Here is a 16,348-nt window from a genome sequence, read left to right on the forward strand (position 1 = left end):
ACAGACAGTCTGTAGACATGAGTCAGTGCTTTGTGATTGTTGTGATTGAGCGCCCTGTAGTGTTAAATCACAAATGTACAAACTATGACAAAAAAGCCAACACCGTGTTGACAAATGTGTTTTTATTTGTTTCACATTGAAATCATCATCTTCATCATCATCGTCTTCATCATGTCAATAAAAACAAATATATTAAGTGAGACTGAATGAAATTTATAAGTTAAAATAAAATAAACTGTGAGGACAGACATGACAACTTTACATTTGTGACATTTTAAAAGCACAAAGTTTGCAAAATTAACAGTTAAAAATTAAAAATATGAACTCTTGTTAATCTGGTAAATTATCTAGTGAATCTAAAAAATGCAAAATTCAAAATGAACGCAGAATGAGAACTAGCAACTGAATGGCGATTTTATTTGCCCTACGAACACTCAACACACACACACACACACACACACACAGGGTTCTATTTACGTCGGAACTCGGACTTTGCAACCTGTGTTTATTTACCCGCAAACAGCGGAGCGACACGTGGATGAAGAAAAATGAAACTGTGCTGTGAGTCCGAATTATTTACGGAAAAAGTGTTATGAACAGAAAAAGTAGCAGTGTTTGGAAATTATTGTGAGGTTGCTACAAGTTTCTGAGCGGGAAGCCCTTTAAGCCACACCCCCATGTCCGAAATTCTGTGTTCCGACGACAAATGGAACGCGCCATCACAAACATACAAGGTAAAATAGGAAAATGGAACTTTCTAAAAATCATAAAAAGAAAAAAAAATCAATAAAGTGAAATATTGTGATATTTTATCAAACCAACATTTCAGTCCACTAGATGGCGCCAAGTGCTCACTCTCACTTCAACTGTTGCGTGATATAATCCAGCAAATACTTGTATCGTGGCATCTCGATTCATCTCGGTGATTCCGACTCCAACTGATAAAACTTTCCTCGGCAAAAACAGCAAAAAGAGAATGTATTAAATATGCCTGAGAAAAATCATGTGATTTGTTTTATTGAAAAAAATTTTTTTTATCCCGACTATGTATCAGACTATAAAGTAACCTCTAACCTTCTTTTTGCTTGTGTGATTTAAAAAAAGTGATCGAATCTTTCACGTCTTCTTCATGTGTCTGTCTTTTTCTTCAGTCCGTCCTCTACGATGTAAAATGTGAGCTAAGTTAACAAAAGCATGCTAAACACCAGCAGGTTGTTGTGTTTTAATGTACGCAGAAGTCGTAGGTTTGGACTGTAGCAATAATGCTAACATTTGTCACACCAAACTGACTAATTTAGCTAACTAGGTAGGCTAAAAAAACAAACAAAAAAAACCAATATTCTGGAATAGATTAGCTTGCTTGCTAGTTAGCAAAGCTAGCTGTAAAAGTTAGCAAACCTAGCTGGGAAGTTAACATGAATCAGTGTAATTCTGCATGATAATATGTATTTAGCCTGTTGGTTAGCAAAGCTCGTAGTAACAGTGAGCAAAGATATAGTCGCTATGAAGCTCACACACTCAGCACACTAATTAAAATGGCATGTTTCTGTCGACTCTACTCGTCTGGCCTGGCCTGGCCTGGCCTGGACACGGCACGATAGAGTTGCGTTTCCACTAGCATAGAACCTGGTACTATGTACTATGCATGACGTCGCCAGACTGCCAGCCACTGATTGGTCAGAGTGCCGTCACAGGAAGAGACGTGCGACCCAAAAATAAAGCCGAGCAATGGTGATCTGTAGATCAGTTAAAAAGACCTAATCCTAAAAACATGAGTAAATCTCAAACAACTACAAGGGAAATGTCTAAAATCTCAATTTAACAGACGAGTCAGGTGTATTAAGGGACTGCACCGCTGATCTTGACCAGCATCACAAACCCTGCCACTGTTTTTCAGTCCAGTGACTGTGTCTTGGAGGAAGTACTGAACAAATAGTTTGAATTAACTAATTCTAATGTTTCAGTTACACTGAAAACAACTTTTTCACAAGTCACTAGTCACTCATTTGTGTGTAAAACACCACAATTTGATGCAGCCGTGCAGTGATGACTCCGCCCACGTTGAGTAAGTACTTTTTTTGAAGTGAAAATGCAACCTTATCCGTGCTGTGCCGTGACCATAGAGGGAAATTGCTATTAGTCAAGTATAAAACACTTTTTTTCTCTTCAAATAGCCTAGCTTATTTTGCTAGTTGGTAAATTCAGCCATTACATTTAGCAAATGGAGCTAAAATGCTAACATGAATCAAATATTACAATGCTGGTTTTTATATGTGTCTTTCAAGGAGACTAGCTTAGCAAGCTAGCTGTAACGGTTGGCAAACCTAGCGACAAAGCGAACATGAAACTCATGTTACTGCATTGTTTAATATGTATGAATCATGTGATGCTATCAAATAGAGTAGCTTAACATGCTAGTTAGCAAGCTTGCCGTAACAATGAATATACCTAGCTATCAAGCTAACATGAAATACATTACTACAGTGTTTATTATTCATGAGACTCATGAGATATGATGATCAAATGGACTAGATTAGTACAAATCAAGCTAAAATGCTGAATCAAATAATACAGTTTTTTAATGCATGAAATACCATATGACGTCAAATGGCCTAGCTTAGCTAACTTAGCTATAACGCTATCATGTGATTCCATTCCTGATTCCGACGTCTGAGTTAAATGAAACACTCTGTGAAGCTCCTATTATTGGGACTACCTACATTTCCCAGAATACTCTAGTGAACACGTTTGTGACGTAGTCTTGCACTGAAATTCAAAGACCATCGTTAATGTTTAATAAAAATAAAAAAAAGTAATTCCTTCTCTCTTTCTCTTTTTTTTCCACCTCCTCTCCTTTAGTTGCAACATTCCACGTAGTTGGCGGGCAACATTCCAGACTTCCCGGTTCTCTGCACGGTGCCGTACATCCAGCCCTCGTCGATGGGCTGAGCGTTGACGATGACGTCACCATCCCTGAAGGAAACCTCATCGTGGTCCTGAGCCACGTAATCATACAGAGCCCGATAAACACGCTGCAAAAAAACACACAACACAGGAGTTAGCGTGAATTCAAACATATTTTTTTCTATATGGATGAATTAAACTTTTATATTTAGCAAATGTAGCTAAAATGCTACCATGAATCAACTATTACAGTGCTGGTTTCTATGTAAGAAATATGACTTATTTATCAAGAGAATTAGCATAGAATGCTAGTTAGCGAGGTAGCTGTAACAGTTAGCAAATCAAGCGATTAAGCTAAAATGAAACACATTACTGCAGTGTTTATGTGATGATTTTACCTGTTTTTTTCAGTTAGCAACTCTTGCTAAAGAGTTAGCTTTAGCATAAAATTCAAAACAGTATATGCAAGTGTGTGGTTCCTCCTGATTTGAGGGACTTTTTTTTTTTTTTAGTGTAGCTTGCTATCGTTAATTTTTTTCAACACTTACTGACATGAACTTCAAAGCTAATTCATAGTCTATGTTAGCTTTCTTTTTTTTTTTTTAATGGGCGGAGCCTTCTGTCCATACTCCACCTTTATTTGGCATCTAAAATTTCAAAACAAAAACATAACTTGTGTTACAACTTCCATTCTTTTGGGGGGCGGAGCTTCAACCAAATGGCTGACAGGAATGGGATGGGATTAAATGGTTGAGATTTGTCCAAATGTAGCATGCTACTGCTAACTACTCTGCATTTACTGAGCCAAGCTTTAACATGTGGGTGTAAATCAAAGTGAAAACCCCCAAGAATGCACGTCATGTGTGGTCAGAGCGTACCATTGTGGCTGAGTGTGGCGGGGAGGTGACGGATCTGACTGATGACATGCTGGTTTGGTGCATGTAGCCGTGATACTGGTGCTGCTGCTGCATCTGAACGCCCTGATGGTACGCTCCTGGAAGAACTGGAGCTGGACAAGTGCGAGAGAGGATCAGTCTGAAAAGTGTCTCATACTTCAGGAAACACCACTCACTCTCCCACACCAAAGTCCATAGAGAAATTCAGTGATTTTATCACAGCAGACAGGAGTTGTTGATCCACTGCTGCCTCCACTAAGAAGTTCAAATGTCTTATTTTGACACTTTGGCATTACAAATCATTCATTGACCTCAGTGGCATAAACTGACCACACGAGGCAGCAGTAGACCAGCAGCTCCTGTGTCCCTGCCTGCTAGAATCACTGATGGACTTTGGTGTGGGAGAGTGAGTGGTTTACAAACTTCAATTTCCTGTTGTAAAAGTCTGTCCAACAGTGAGATAAAGAGGTGAAAATATTCAGAAGATATTATATGCTTAAAATATGGAGATTCTTTTGTTGAGTGGTCACGCGTGTTGGTAGATCAATCATTTAAATTTAAATACATTTAATTGATATAAATACACAGTGTTCTCCAAACCTGCAAACAGACAGTGAGTCAGTTTCATTTGTGAATGAGAGAGTTCACACACATAGACACACGAGTGAGTGAGTGAGTGAGTGAGTGAGTGAGTGAGTGTCAGTGGCTCATCTTCATCACTGCTGCTGTTTGAGAGTGAAAACAAAGAAGATACCAGGAGTGTCAGCGCTGCTCCGATCCCACAGGTCAGAGGTCAGGGAGCTGACGGACTGAGCCTGGCTGTGAATGAGAGACTGCTGCGAGTGCTGCCTGCTCAGCCTGCTCTCAGCCCGCTCTGATACACAGCAGTAGCAGTCACCACCAGGGGGCAGCACCAGACAGAGAATAACCACAGGGACACAGGACAGGAGAGGAGAAGATGGAGACAGAAATTATAAGACAATTAAAAAAAAAAAAAGAAAGAAAGAAAGAAAAAAGAAAGTTGAGGATGAAAGTGGTGTTTTAACTTATTTTCAGTGGGTTCATCCACATTTGTCAGCAGTGAGGTGTGTGCGTGTGATTCATGTCGTCATAGAGGTCTGAACGTGTGTTTACTAATTGTGTGTTGAAAAAAACACAAATAAGCAACAAAAAGACACTGGTTTTAAAACTGCAGTGAGTGATTTACTTCAGTTCAAAACAAGTGTTAGCAAAGATAACTTAAATCATAAAATTAATCACATGTAGGTTTTTTGTTTATGTTTTTTAAGTCATGCATTTTTCAAAATTAACTAACCACAGCTAGCATCCTTAGCTACAATGCTAATGAGTATGACATAATGTTGTTGCGTTTTTAAAGTATGAAATGTCACACAAAAACAACTTAATTAGCATTAGATTTAGTGATCTTAGCTATGGTGCTAACATTAGTCACATGTTGCTGTTTTGTTTTTTTGATAATGTGTAGATTAGCTGGCAATTTAGGAAACCTAGCTATAAGGCTAACCAATCAATGTTTCCAAGGTGTTTTTTTATACATATATTGCATGCAATGTGTTAAAGCTAGCAAGTTGCTATGGTGTTTTTATTTATGAAATGTCAGTGTGTTGACCAAAAATAACTAGATCAGCTTACAAGTTAGCAAATCAATAGCTATAATGCTAACACTAATCACATGTTGCTAAAGAGAATTTATAGTGTTTCAGAAAATAATTTGATTAGTTTGCCCTTTTGACCTTGGCTATAATGCAAACATCATAAGTAATGTGTATCGAACACTCTACATTAGCATGCTGTGAAATTAGCCACAATGCTAACATTAACCAGTGAATGACAACTGGAACAAAGAGTTTTGTGAAAACGGTGAGTTGACCCTTAAGGCCACATTATACTTCTTCGACTGCGTAATGCGTTATCCGACTGTGTAACCACGGAGACGCCCTCAAGCCTTCATAATTCTCCGTTGTGGTGATGGATACGCACTGCAATTTCCCGCCCGATCAGTAGGGGTCGCCGTAGGGGCCGCCACGCAAGGTTGTTGTGCTTTTGGCTACAGTGAGCAATCGCGTCCGAGAGAGAAAGACTGTTGTTGTTGAAATAATGGCCGTTTCTTACTTTTCTGTGTCATGGAACACAGTTTTAAGACGATTTGAGGCGAGAAATTAGCCATTAAAGTCTAAACATGTGGTTTGTGTATTAAGATATGACATATTTATAGTTTGGCAGCGACGCTGTCGGCAGTGATCAGCTCTGTGGCCCTCACAGAGGAGCATTAGCTCGGCCTGTCCTGAGGACCAATCGCAGCCCTTTTTGTGCAGTCGGAGACGACGCAGAGTGCTCTCCGACAGGCTCTCCGTCGACGCAGAGGGCTCTGCATAACCTACGCAGAGCACTTTACGCAGGAGTATATATTGGGCTTTAGGGATTAACAAAGTCAAAGGGTGATTGTGGATTTAAAGATAAGGATTAAAAGTGAGTTCCACATTTATTCATATTTTCTTTGGTAAACGGAAGCCACACAGGTGAAGTACCGGACATCCTGCGGAGACTCTTGGACTGGACATCGTCCTCCAGAGGGTCAACATCAAATATGGAGCCTGGGTCCGTCCTCCACACCTTCAGGTCTTCACAGAAGGAGGAGGAAGATGTTATGACCACCATGTGTGTGTGTGTGTGTGTGTGTGTGTGTGTGTGTGGACACGCTGCAGTAATCCAGCACATTTACCATCCTTGTGTCAACAAAGTGACATGGAGACGTCTTCTCTAATGTGTGATTGTTAGATTGTTATATGGTGCTACTGTCACATGATTGCCTTGAAGGGTTTGTATTTTGAAGCGAACCACCATGAACCATGAACAGGGTATAAATTCTTGTTGGGATTGTACAGTACCTGTTGTGTTTAGTAGAAAAGTTAATTTTAATAAAAGCATGAATGAATGAATGAATGAATGAATGTAGAATTCACAGTAAATTATGTTTTATTTTTCAAGCTCGGGAAAACAGCGTTCCAAAATTCCAAAAGACCTTCAAGACCTGCAGGAAGTTATGGGTTCATATGTGATGAGGAACTAAACACGTTTCATTTTGCAGTCTGAAGTTCATGAACTTGAACATGAACTCAGATTCCTGACTTGAAAACTTGAAACTTGAAGCACGTCGCTAATCTTGAGGTGAGGTTATGGCTGCCACTCATGTAAACATTAGTACTTTTGTCGCATTCGTGGTTAATCAGTCATACACATGGATTATCTGAATTTTTTATGCCAAAGACACAACAATACGACATTATTACTGACCTACGATGATGCCTCCCGGTCGTCTGTCCATCTCCATCGCCTGTGGGTGGATCCCTTTGCCATAGGCCGCCTCCCCCATCATCTGATTGGCTCGCTGGTAGCGCTCCATACTAGGATCTTCCAATCCCGATGCATAGCCGCGGCCACGCGCTCGCTCAAAGTCCTCATGATACTTGGCCTGTGGATGTGGGGGAAACACACGCTGTCAATATCCCATACACACATGTGGAGACAAACACATGCACACATGCACATACACACGTTTGGGTGCATTTGGTCAGTGAGCAAGTAAAAACACACACAAGTGTTTTAAAATACTTTATTATTATCACACACACGTGCACACACGCGCTCAGGTGTGTGTTAGTCTCGGTGCGTCCGTCCAAACCACCGTGCCACATCACTCCTGTTAGCTCCTCCCATGGCAACAGCAATCGCAAGCCACGGCAACCCGGGCGGCTACCATGGAAACCGAGTCCTGTGATTTTCTGACACGCCTGTACTCAGGTGTGTCCAGCTCAGTGCAGCTCCGTCCCCTCACTTCCTGCAGCCCACGCTGATACTTCACCTGTTTAAACACACAGAAAATCTGTTGAACCTCTTCTTCCCTGACTGTCTTTCTGGAGCGTAATAACACCTCTGTGACTCTGCAGTATGTTCACATACGACATTCGCCTTTATCTATTCAGAATGATCTACTGTCGCTCTGGAATGATCAATAAGACCGGGAATAGTCCCCAAAGCATGCTGGGAAGTGTAGTTCTTCATTAGAAGTGGTTTTGTTCCAGTGGAAATAACTTGTTTTGATAAACAGCAAAGGTAAGACAACATTTCTGCTTGTATTTCTTGAAAGTCAGTTGTTGTTTTGCTCTTATTTTGGGGCTGGATCTGTGAATCTTGGTTGTAGAGTGATAAAAATGGTACCATTGGAATTTGTGGATTCTCTGCTGTCCAGCTGATATGTGTTTTTTTGTTTACATAATCACGCTGATGTTCCGGTGCCGCTTTTCAATGTGTGCGCTGTAACTGTGTTTTCCGCTCCTGCTGGTTTCATCCATCTGTGTTTTAACTGTGTTTGGTGAACATAAGAATGGTTTATAAGAGCTTTTAGCTGAGTTTCTGACCTTTCTGTGGGAATGCAGCATGTCTGTTTTTATTAGGGATGCAACAATATTTGGTATTTTACCGAACCGTTCGGTACACCCTGTTGAGTTCAATACGCAACGGCAAACGGTATTTGAGTAAGTTTCAGTCCGTCAAAATGTATTAAAATACACAATGCTGCGTGATAAGATCCACTCAGGAGCAGAGACATGAGCACAGCGCTGCGCACTAGGTGCAGATCTGCTCCTCTCATGCCGCCTTCAGAGCCAATCAGCGCTGCCCATGCAATGGTAGAGTGCTGCTGTCTGAACTATGCAGAAACAATGGCGACTGAACAAGACTCTGAAAAAAGGACGTTTGAAGCGGCACCGTCTTCGTTTAAGTCCGCTGTGTGACATCATTTAGGATTCAGCGCAGTCTACGATGAGAATGAGAAAATGAATGTCAACAAACAAAACAACATCATCACCCGTCTCTTTCACTTGGAGCAGCATGGTGTATTTGTAGTTGTAGTTTCTGTGAGTGGGTTAAAATATTGTTTATTTTAATTGGATAGCACTAAACTTTATTTATTTTTAATTTGTGTGGTTTTATGTTTGCTGTTTCATTTGATATGATAGTGCACTATTGTTAAAATAAAGTTTGTGGTGTGATTATATCTGCGCTTTTAATTATGTATGTAATATTGCCTTTGCTAGTCTTAGCAGTTTTATATTAAGATATCAAAACCGTGATACATACAGAACCGCGGGAAAACTGTACCGTTGCATCCCTAGTGTGTACTGTGTGTGCTGTGAACACGCGCGCTTGTGTGTGTGTGTACACGTGAGCATGCGTGTGTCTTGCCGAGCTGATGTTCTCCTGGTTCTGTCGGACTCGCTCCAGCTCCGGAGTCACTCCGACACTCGTGGCCTTCACCACACTCTGCTTATACTTGACCTGGTGGACAATGGACAGAAGAAGTCATGTCACACAAGCGATCAGTAACTGTCAATCAATTCAACCAAAGGTTTACTCATGTGAATATTACTGCAGGTCATATCTCGTATCTTACTGGCTGAAAAAAAACATCTCCCGACATCATAGTGATACCAGGATGACATGATTGTAGTTCAGAAGTTTCAACGTGAATGTCCACTTAGGTCGGATTTTTGACCCTGACAAGTTTCTGTCACATGTATTCAGGCTCCCGTAGAAACGTAGTTTCACAAAATGGTTGCCGACACCAAAAGCAAGGTTGTCGCCAAAAGTACATATAAGGTGGTACATATATAGGTGTATGACATTCCGCCTGTAGCTGCTACTTTTACTGTTAATGCTACTTCTGTCTTATTTGGTTCCAAAGTAATCGTAAATATTATTATTTTATGGTTATTTGAAGTTTAATCACTTAATTTTGACAAGTTCCCACAGTTGCTGTACCTAATTGTAAGATGTGAAGTCATTTCCATGACGACTGCAGTGAAGATATCACCAATCATGTTTTTTCTACCATGTTTGTGTGTGCATGTGTGTTAGTTTTTGTGTGTTTGTGCGTCCTCACAGAGCTTATGTTTTCCTGGTTGCGGCGCACTCGCTCCATCTCGAGCGTTTCCACGATGGCGGTGCCCTGACCCACCTCCTCTCTGTACTGCACCTGAAGCAGATTAAAGGAGCAGTACGTCCTCTTCACCACGCGTGTCCTATCTTACTTAAATGAACTGTTCTTGTACTTCATAAGCTTGTAAACGCACCTCACTGATCTTCTTGGTGTTCTCTCTGGCGAGGATGATCTCCGGCGTCTCGGTGACGGACGACATTAACCCTCTCATAAGCTTGGAGTCCCAGCTGTAGCGCAGCTAGTGGGTGACAGAGAGCTGCATTAATTAAACCACAGGTGGAGACATACAGTACACACAGGAAGATGAAGGTGTGTTTTGTGTGTCCTCACAGAGCTGATGTGTCTCTGGTTCGCTCTGACTCGCTCCATCTCTGGAGTTTCAGACATGAGACTATAACGACCCTTCAGACGCTCGGCCTCGTCCTTATACTTCTTCTACACGGGCAGAGAGACACAGACGCTCTGAAACATGTTCACGTCTTTATCTCACTGTGAGACAGACTTTTCCAACAGGAAACTGTTTGTAAACCACTCACTCTCCCACACCAAAGTCCGTAGAGAAAATCAGTGATTTTAGCTCGCAGGGACACAGGAGCTGCTGAGCTACTGCTGCCTCGTGTGGTCACTCTGTGTCACTGAAGTAAATCTGAATGAAGGATTTTAAATGCCGAAATTACAAAAATAACTTACTATAATAATTTACTTATGGAGGCAGCAGTGGATCAACAATTTCTCTATGGACTTTAGTGTGGGAGAGTGGGTGGTTTACAAACTTCAGTTTACGCAAGGAAAAGTCTGTCTAACAGTGAGATAAAGACGTGAACATGTTCTTAAGATATCGTAGACTTAGGGTGAATTCCAATTCCTTACTTCCTCAATCTTAACCCTCAATCTCAAAAATGCGCTCCCTCTAGTGCAAGTGCTGTCCTGATTCTCAGAAAAATTAAGTTGAGGGGCGAGTTTAAGGGCTGTATCGCCCTCAATATTGAGATTTTCTGGGACCACCCTTGGGAGCAGGGGCTAACTAACTGACAACCTAATAACTTGACTGACAAACGGATCGTAATAAATAATCCTGACGTAAATCTGTTCTTCTTCTTCTTTTTTGGAGTTGACAGACTGGACGCAGCTTTCGCGTTATTCTGCCCCCTACAGTCTGAAGATGTATCTGCATTTAAGGGGTGTCCCATTTCTAAGTGACAAAATAACCCTCAACACTTGGTTTTGAGGCCAGTTAAGATAAGGGTTGAGCTTGAGGGTTAAGATAGGAATTGGAATTGGCCCTTACACTGACTTCGATTTTATCATCTGAGTGTCTCGGCTGCAGGGGGCGCTCACAACTTTCCACACTGACCTGACTGTAGACGTCTTTGAGATAGGAGGCGTGCAGCAGCTCTGGAGTGTCTGTGACAGTTCCGTACAAGTTCTCTCTGAGCTGCTCCGTCTGTTTGTAAAACCTCTGTGACACAAACACATCACAACCTTCAGCTCGTTTCTGAGCAACTCATTCAGATTCTGATGAGAAGTGTTGTCTGATATATCGTCACCTGGCTCTGGATTTCTGACGCTCTCTTGGCTCGTTGTATCTCCAGGACCTCAGCGCTCAGCTCCATGCCTTTACCCACAATTTCCTGCTCCAGATCACGGCGGTATTCCCTCTGACCACAACAGAAATGCAAACAAACAAAAACAACATGTCGTTAAACTCACAAACATAAGAGTGTTTAAAAAAAAAAAAAAAGTTGGTGTTGGTTTTACCTGGTTCAGGATCTGATTGGCCTTTTTAATCCTCAGCAGCTCAGGTGTTTCCTCCAGACCCAAGCCTGACAAGCCACGCCCCTTTACTTCCTGCTCCAGGTCCTTCCTGTACTCCTTCTACAGAGAGAGAGAGAGAGAGAGCTGTGAATGTGAGGATAAGTTAATGCTGTGTGTGTGTGTGTGTGTGCGTGCGTGCGTGTGTGCGTGCGTGCGTGCGTGTGTGTGCGTGTGTGTGTGTGTGCGTGTGCGTGTGCGTGTGTGTGTGCGTGTGACCTCGCTCAGCAGAGAGGTGGCGTGTCGGGCCGTCAGGTAACCAGGCGTCTGATCCACGTCCACCAGCGCTTTCCCCTTCACCTGTTCCTCGTAATCTCTGCGATATTCTCTCTGAGGGAAAGAGAGAGAAAGAGAGAGAAAGAGAGAGAAAGAGAGAGAAAGAGAGAGAAAGAGAGAGAAAGAGAGAGAAAGAGAGAGGTTGACCTTTCACAGCAAAGGCAGTTGGGTAATTGGTCAAAAAGCTAATTTTGTAAGACATTGCTTCACTACGCAGGTAAGCAATTTAATCCAGAAGGTAAAAATAGATTTTCTCAGGTATAATGCTGATATTTAAAGTAAATGTTTTTGGGTTTAATCTGAAATAATAATAAAAAAGAAAATCCATTACCATCAGGACTGATCTTTATTTAATCCCTGATTTAAAAAAAAAATCCACATTCCAGGGTTTGATAATAAAGTTTAAAAACACATGTTTCAGGGTGGGCCACACAGTTGGTGTAGGTTGGTGTTGTGGTTTGTTTCCACTGGGTTCGAGCCCCAGTTGGAACAAGGGTCTTTCTGCATGGAGTTTGCATGTTCTCTGTGTGTGGTGGGGGGGTTCTCTCTGGGTTCTTCTGGTTTCCTCCCACAGTCCAAAAACATGCAATATGGGGATGAGGTAAATGGGTCACTCTAAATTGACTGTGAATGGTTGTTGATTAAATCCTGGAGTTTTGTGAATAACTGTCATCTGTTGACTACTTCTATTCTGTGGCGTCTCATTTTACCTCACTCTGCATCTTCTGAACTTCTTTGGACACTTTGTACATCTGAGTGTCTGAGAACTCCATCTGACATCGACCTTTGTTCTTCTCATACTCCTCTTTGTACTTCACCTGAAACAAACACACACATGAACATCTGTGGACTGATACACACAAACAGCAGCACCGTTGTTGTTGTTGTTGTTGTTATGTCACCTGACTGTGCAGTGCTGTGTTCTCTCTGTGGTGAAGCTGTTCAGCCGTATCGACAGTGACGTGGTAGTGTGCCTTCGATTGCTTGTACTTCTTTTTATACTCCACCTGATTTCACGCACGCACACACACACACACACACACACACACACACACAGGTTATTTCCTGGATTAGGTTGTGTTAAATGAAGATTACACACAGTGTAGTTTGGTACGTTGCTCTGCAGTTTGCTGGCGTGCAGCACGTGCTCCAGCTGCAGCAGGTTGGGCAGGTCTGGAGAACCTTCAGGTTTCTGGTTCTGGTTGTTCTTGTACTTCACCTGAGGAACACAAGACCACTACATCAGCTGAAGTCTCTGATATCATAAGAACGTGTTCAAGTCTTTATCTCACAGTCAGACAGACTTTTCCTACAGGAAACTGAAGTTTGTAAAGCACTCACTCTCCCACACCAAAGTCCATAGAGAAAATCAGTGATTTTAGCTTGCGGGGATACAGGAGCTGCTGGTCTACTGCTGCCTCCTGTGGTCACTTTGTGTCACTGAGGTCAAAGGATTTCAAACACCCTAAGCCTGACAAAATCAGTGATTTTAACATCACAGCACACAGGAGTTGTTGATCCACTGCTGCCTCCATCACTGAGTTCAAATGTCTTATTTTGTCAATTCGGCATTTGAAATGGACTTTGGTGTGGGAGAGTGAGTGTTTTACGAACTTCCTGTTGGAAAACTCTGTCTAATAGTGAAATAAAGACGTGAACATGTTCTGAAGACATAGTGGGAGGTTTTGAAATCATGCCCAGGTCATGTTAGTGATGATCTCTTCGGATTAAAGGTTAAATATATCACTACAGTCAGTGTTTGTTGTGATTTTTCTGGATTCTGTCAAACATTAATAACGTTCTTTTGAAACTTCGCTACTCGGATGTCAGAGCCAGAACTCAGTCCAGGATTCTATGGCGTTAAAGAGGTCTCACTCCTCTTGTTTAAGAGATGCAGCAGTGAGTGAGCGGGCGCCAAACACACAACCAGCCATTATGTAACGTGGAGAAGAGGAGGCGCTCTTTTTCTGCCAATGAGTGGGTGGCCACACACACACACACACACACGCACACACACACACACACACACACACACTGTAAATGTGTGTGCGTGTGTGTTCTCCTGCTTTCATCCCACAATCTCCATTTGCTTTCGAGGGGTTGTCATGGTTACCTCCACACAATTGACTGAACAGCATGTGAGTCAAAGGGATTCACACACACACGCCGCACACACACACATGCACACTTCCTTTATCTCACCAAAAATCTAAACGTCTGAATCATTTATTTCACCCATTTATTAAAAATCTCTTCAAGTCCTGATAAACATTAATAAATAACATTATCTGATTTAAAGAAAAAGTGGAAATAGTCTTTAATTGTACCACAACAGGGACAAATGAAGTATTAATAAAATAGTATATGCCAGTGTTTCCTAAATGTAGTTCAATCCTGTTACACTTTTTTATGATTGTTGACACACTAAAATAAACATTTCCACATCCATCCATCCATTATCTAGCGCTTTATCCTCCACCAGAGGGTCGCGGGGGTGCTGTGTCTATCTCAGCAGACATTGGGCGTTATGCGGGGTACACCCTGGACAGTTCGCCAGTCCATCACAGGGCCACATATAGAGACAAACAACCATTCACTCACACTCTCACACCTACGGTCAATTTAGAGTGACCAATTCACCTAATCCTCATATCGCATGTTTTTGGACTACATTTCCACACAATTTGTGAAATTCTACTCCAAGGAAAACACCTCCACAGATTTTAATTTCTGCTTTACCCTTTTTGCAAAATATTACACACAGTGATTTGTAAAACTCTACACACATTCTGACGCCTTAGACACAGATGAGGATTGTGAGGTTTCTTCCTTGTCATTACAAATCCCCGGATTGCCAATGACCACAATAATGAACTAATTGGATAATCACATCCACCAGGTATGGAAGCACACGTGTGCTCATTTGAAAACACAACACTATAGGTGTGCTATCAAAGGCAACAGGTGAGTTCATCTGTCTTCCACAAAAACGGAAGGAGCTAGAAGAAGGAATAGTGTGAGAATGAGAGGGGGAGCTTTAAGAAACATTAGAGGTTGCACCAATATTGTCCAGCTTAGGGTTGTCTATGATCTGCCCTTTGCCTTCTGCTGTAAGAGTCAGTCTCTAGAATACAAAGGGACTAAACGACTACTATCAATTGTAAAAGAAGGAGGAAGGATGAGGCTCCAGACGAATTGAATGAAGTCTATTTAAACTATTAAAATTAAATGAAATAGTTTTTTTTACAAATGTGTTTTTTATTTATCACAGCAGTGTGAAACTGGCTGCAATAGTGTCTGATCATTGAGGACTGTGTTGGTTAAATGAAAACTAATAGCATTTTCACAAATATGTGGATATGTTTTGATTGAAGTGTGTCATTTTGCAAACAATCTAGGAATTACGCAAATCGAGTGTTTGGATAATTGTGATTATATTTAAAAAAACGGTTTTCAAAATTGCGTATGAACAATTGAAAAGAAAACTGTAAAAATGGCGTGTGGCTTCAGAACCGTGTGGTCATGTGACAGTGTGTGACTCGGGTCATGTGACTCTCTCACCTGACTGGCCAGAGCAGCAGCAGCTTGTGTGTGTTTGAAGGAAACACAGTCAAGTGGGTTGTAACAAGGTTTCTGGCCCTTTAAATCTCGGTCAAACTTCTCCTTATACTTCACCTGCAAGGGGCGACAACACATGTCTGTGAGTGTCCTCACTAAGAAATAAAAATGTGTGTGTGTGTGTGTGTGTGAGTGTTACCTGGCTGGTCAGTTTAGAAACTTCTTTAGCATGTTGGATGTCAGTTCTGGCTAAAACTGAGCCGTCACTGTAAACCGGCTTTGTGTTGTTCTTATAGGCAACCTGTGAAACACACACACACACACACACATACACATAAACAATAATTAAGTCATGTACACACATAAACAACTTAAAACAGTATTTCATGTATGTATATACAGTTGTGCTCATTTACGTTTACATACCCTGGTAGAATTTATGATTTCTTAACCATTTGTCAGAGAATATGAATGATAACACTTTTACTTTTCTTTCACTCATGGATAGTCGTTGGCTGAAGCCATTTATTGTCAAACAACTGTGTTTACTCATTTTAAATCATAATGACCCTGAAGTTTAAATACCCTGGTGATTTAGCCTGATAACATGCACAGAAGTTGACACAAACGGATTGAATGACTATTAAAGGTAACAATCTTCATAACAAAGGAACTGAGAATGCCAATCAGCAGTGTTCAAACTCTAATTAAGAAGTGGAAAATTTGGGGTTCTGTTGAAACCAAACCACGGTCAGGTAGACCAACTAAAATTTCAGCCACAACTGCCAGGAAAAGTGTTGAGGATGCAAAGAAAAACCCACAAATAACTCTCTGAAAAAATTTGGTGTAGCTGTTTCAAGATGCACCATAAAGAGGCACAAAT

General features: G+C 41.4%; 1 protein-coding gene across 1 annotated transcript in view; it reads right to left on the reverse strand.

Moving 5' to 3' along the window:
• Positions 1-2,855: 2,855 nt before the first annotated feature.
• LOC310937513 (uncharacterized protein) overlaps positions 2,856-16,348 on the reverse strand; it is a gene marked incomplete at both ends in the record, with an annotated part of 57,048 nt that continues 43,555 nt past the window's right edge. The window contains 19 exon segments of the mRNA XM_083901796.1: positions 2,856-3,032; positions 3,783-3,913; positions 4,555-4,674; positions 6,350-6,442; positions 7,116-7,293; positions 7,579-7,683; positions 9,024-9,158; positions 9,763-9,855; positions 9,953-10,057; positions 10,150-10,254; positions 11,174-11,278; positions 11,367-11,475; positions 11,477-11,694; positions 11,851-11,961; positions 12,618-12,725; positions 12,810-12,914; positions 13,022-13,126; positions 15,469-15,582; positions 15,665-15,766. Coding sequence (XP_083757922.1) covers positions 2,856-3,032; positions 3,783-3,913; positions 4,555-4,674; positions 6,350-6,442; positions 7,116-7,293; positions 7,579-7,683; positions 9,024-9,158; positions 9,763-9,855; positions 9,953-10,057; positions 10,150-10,254; positions 11,174-11,278; positions 11,367-11,475; positions 11,477-11,694; positions 11,851-11,961; positions 12,618-12,725; positions 12,810-12,914; positions 13,022-13,126; positions 15,469-15,582; positions 15,665-15,766 — 2,319 coding nt within the window.

This window comes from Microchirus variegatus (genome assembly GCF_963457635.1).
Source record: "Microchirus variegatus genome assembly, chromosome: 15".
Classification (NCBI taxonomy): Eukaryota; Metazoa; Chordata; class Actinopteri; order Pleuronectiformes; family Soleidae; genus Microchirus; species Microchirus variegatus.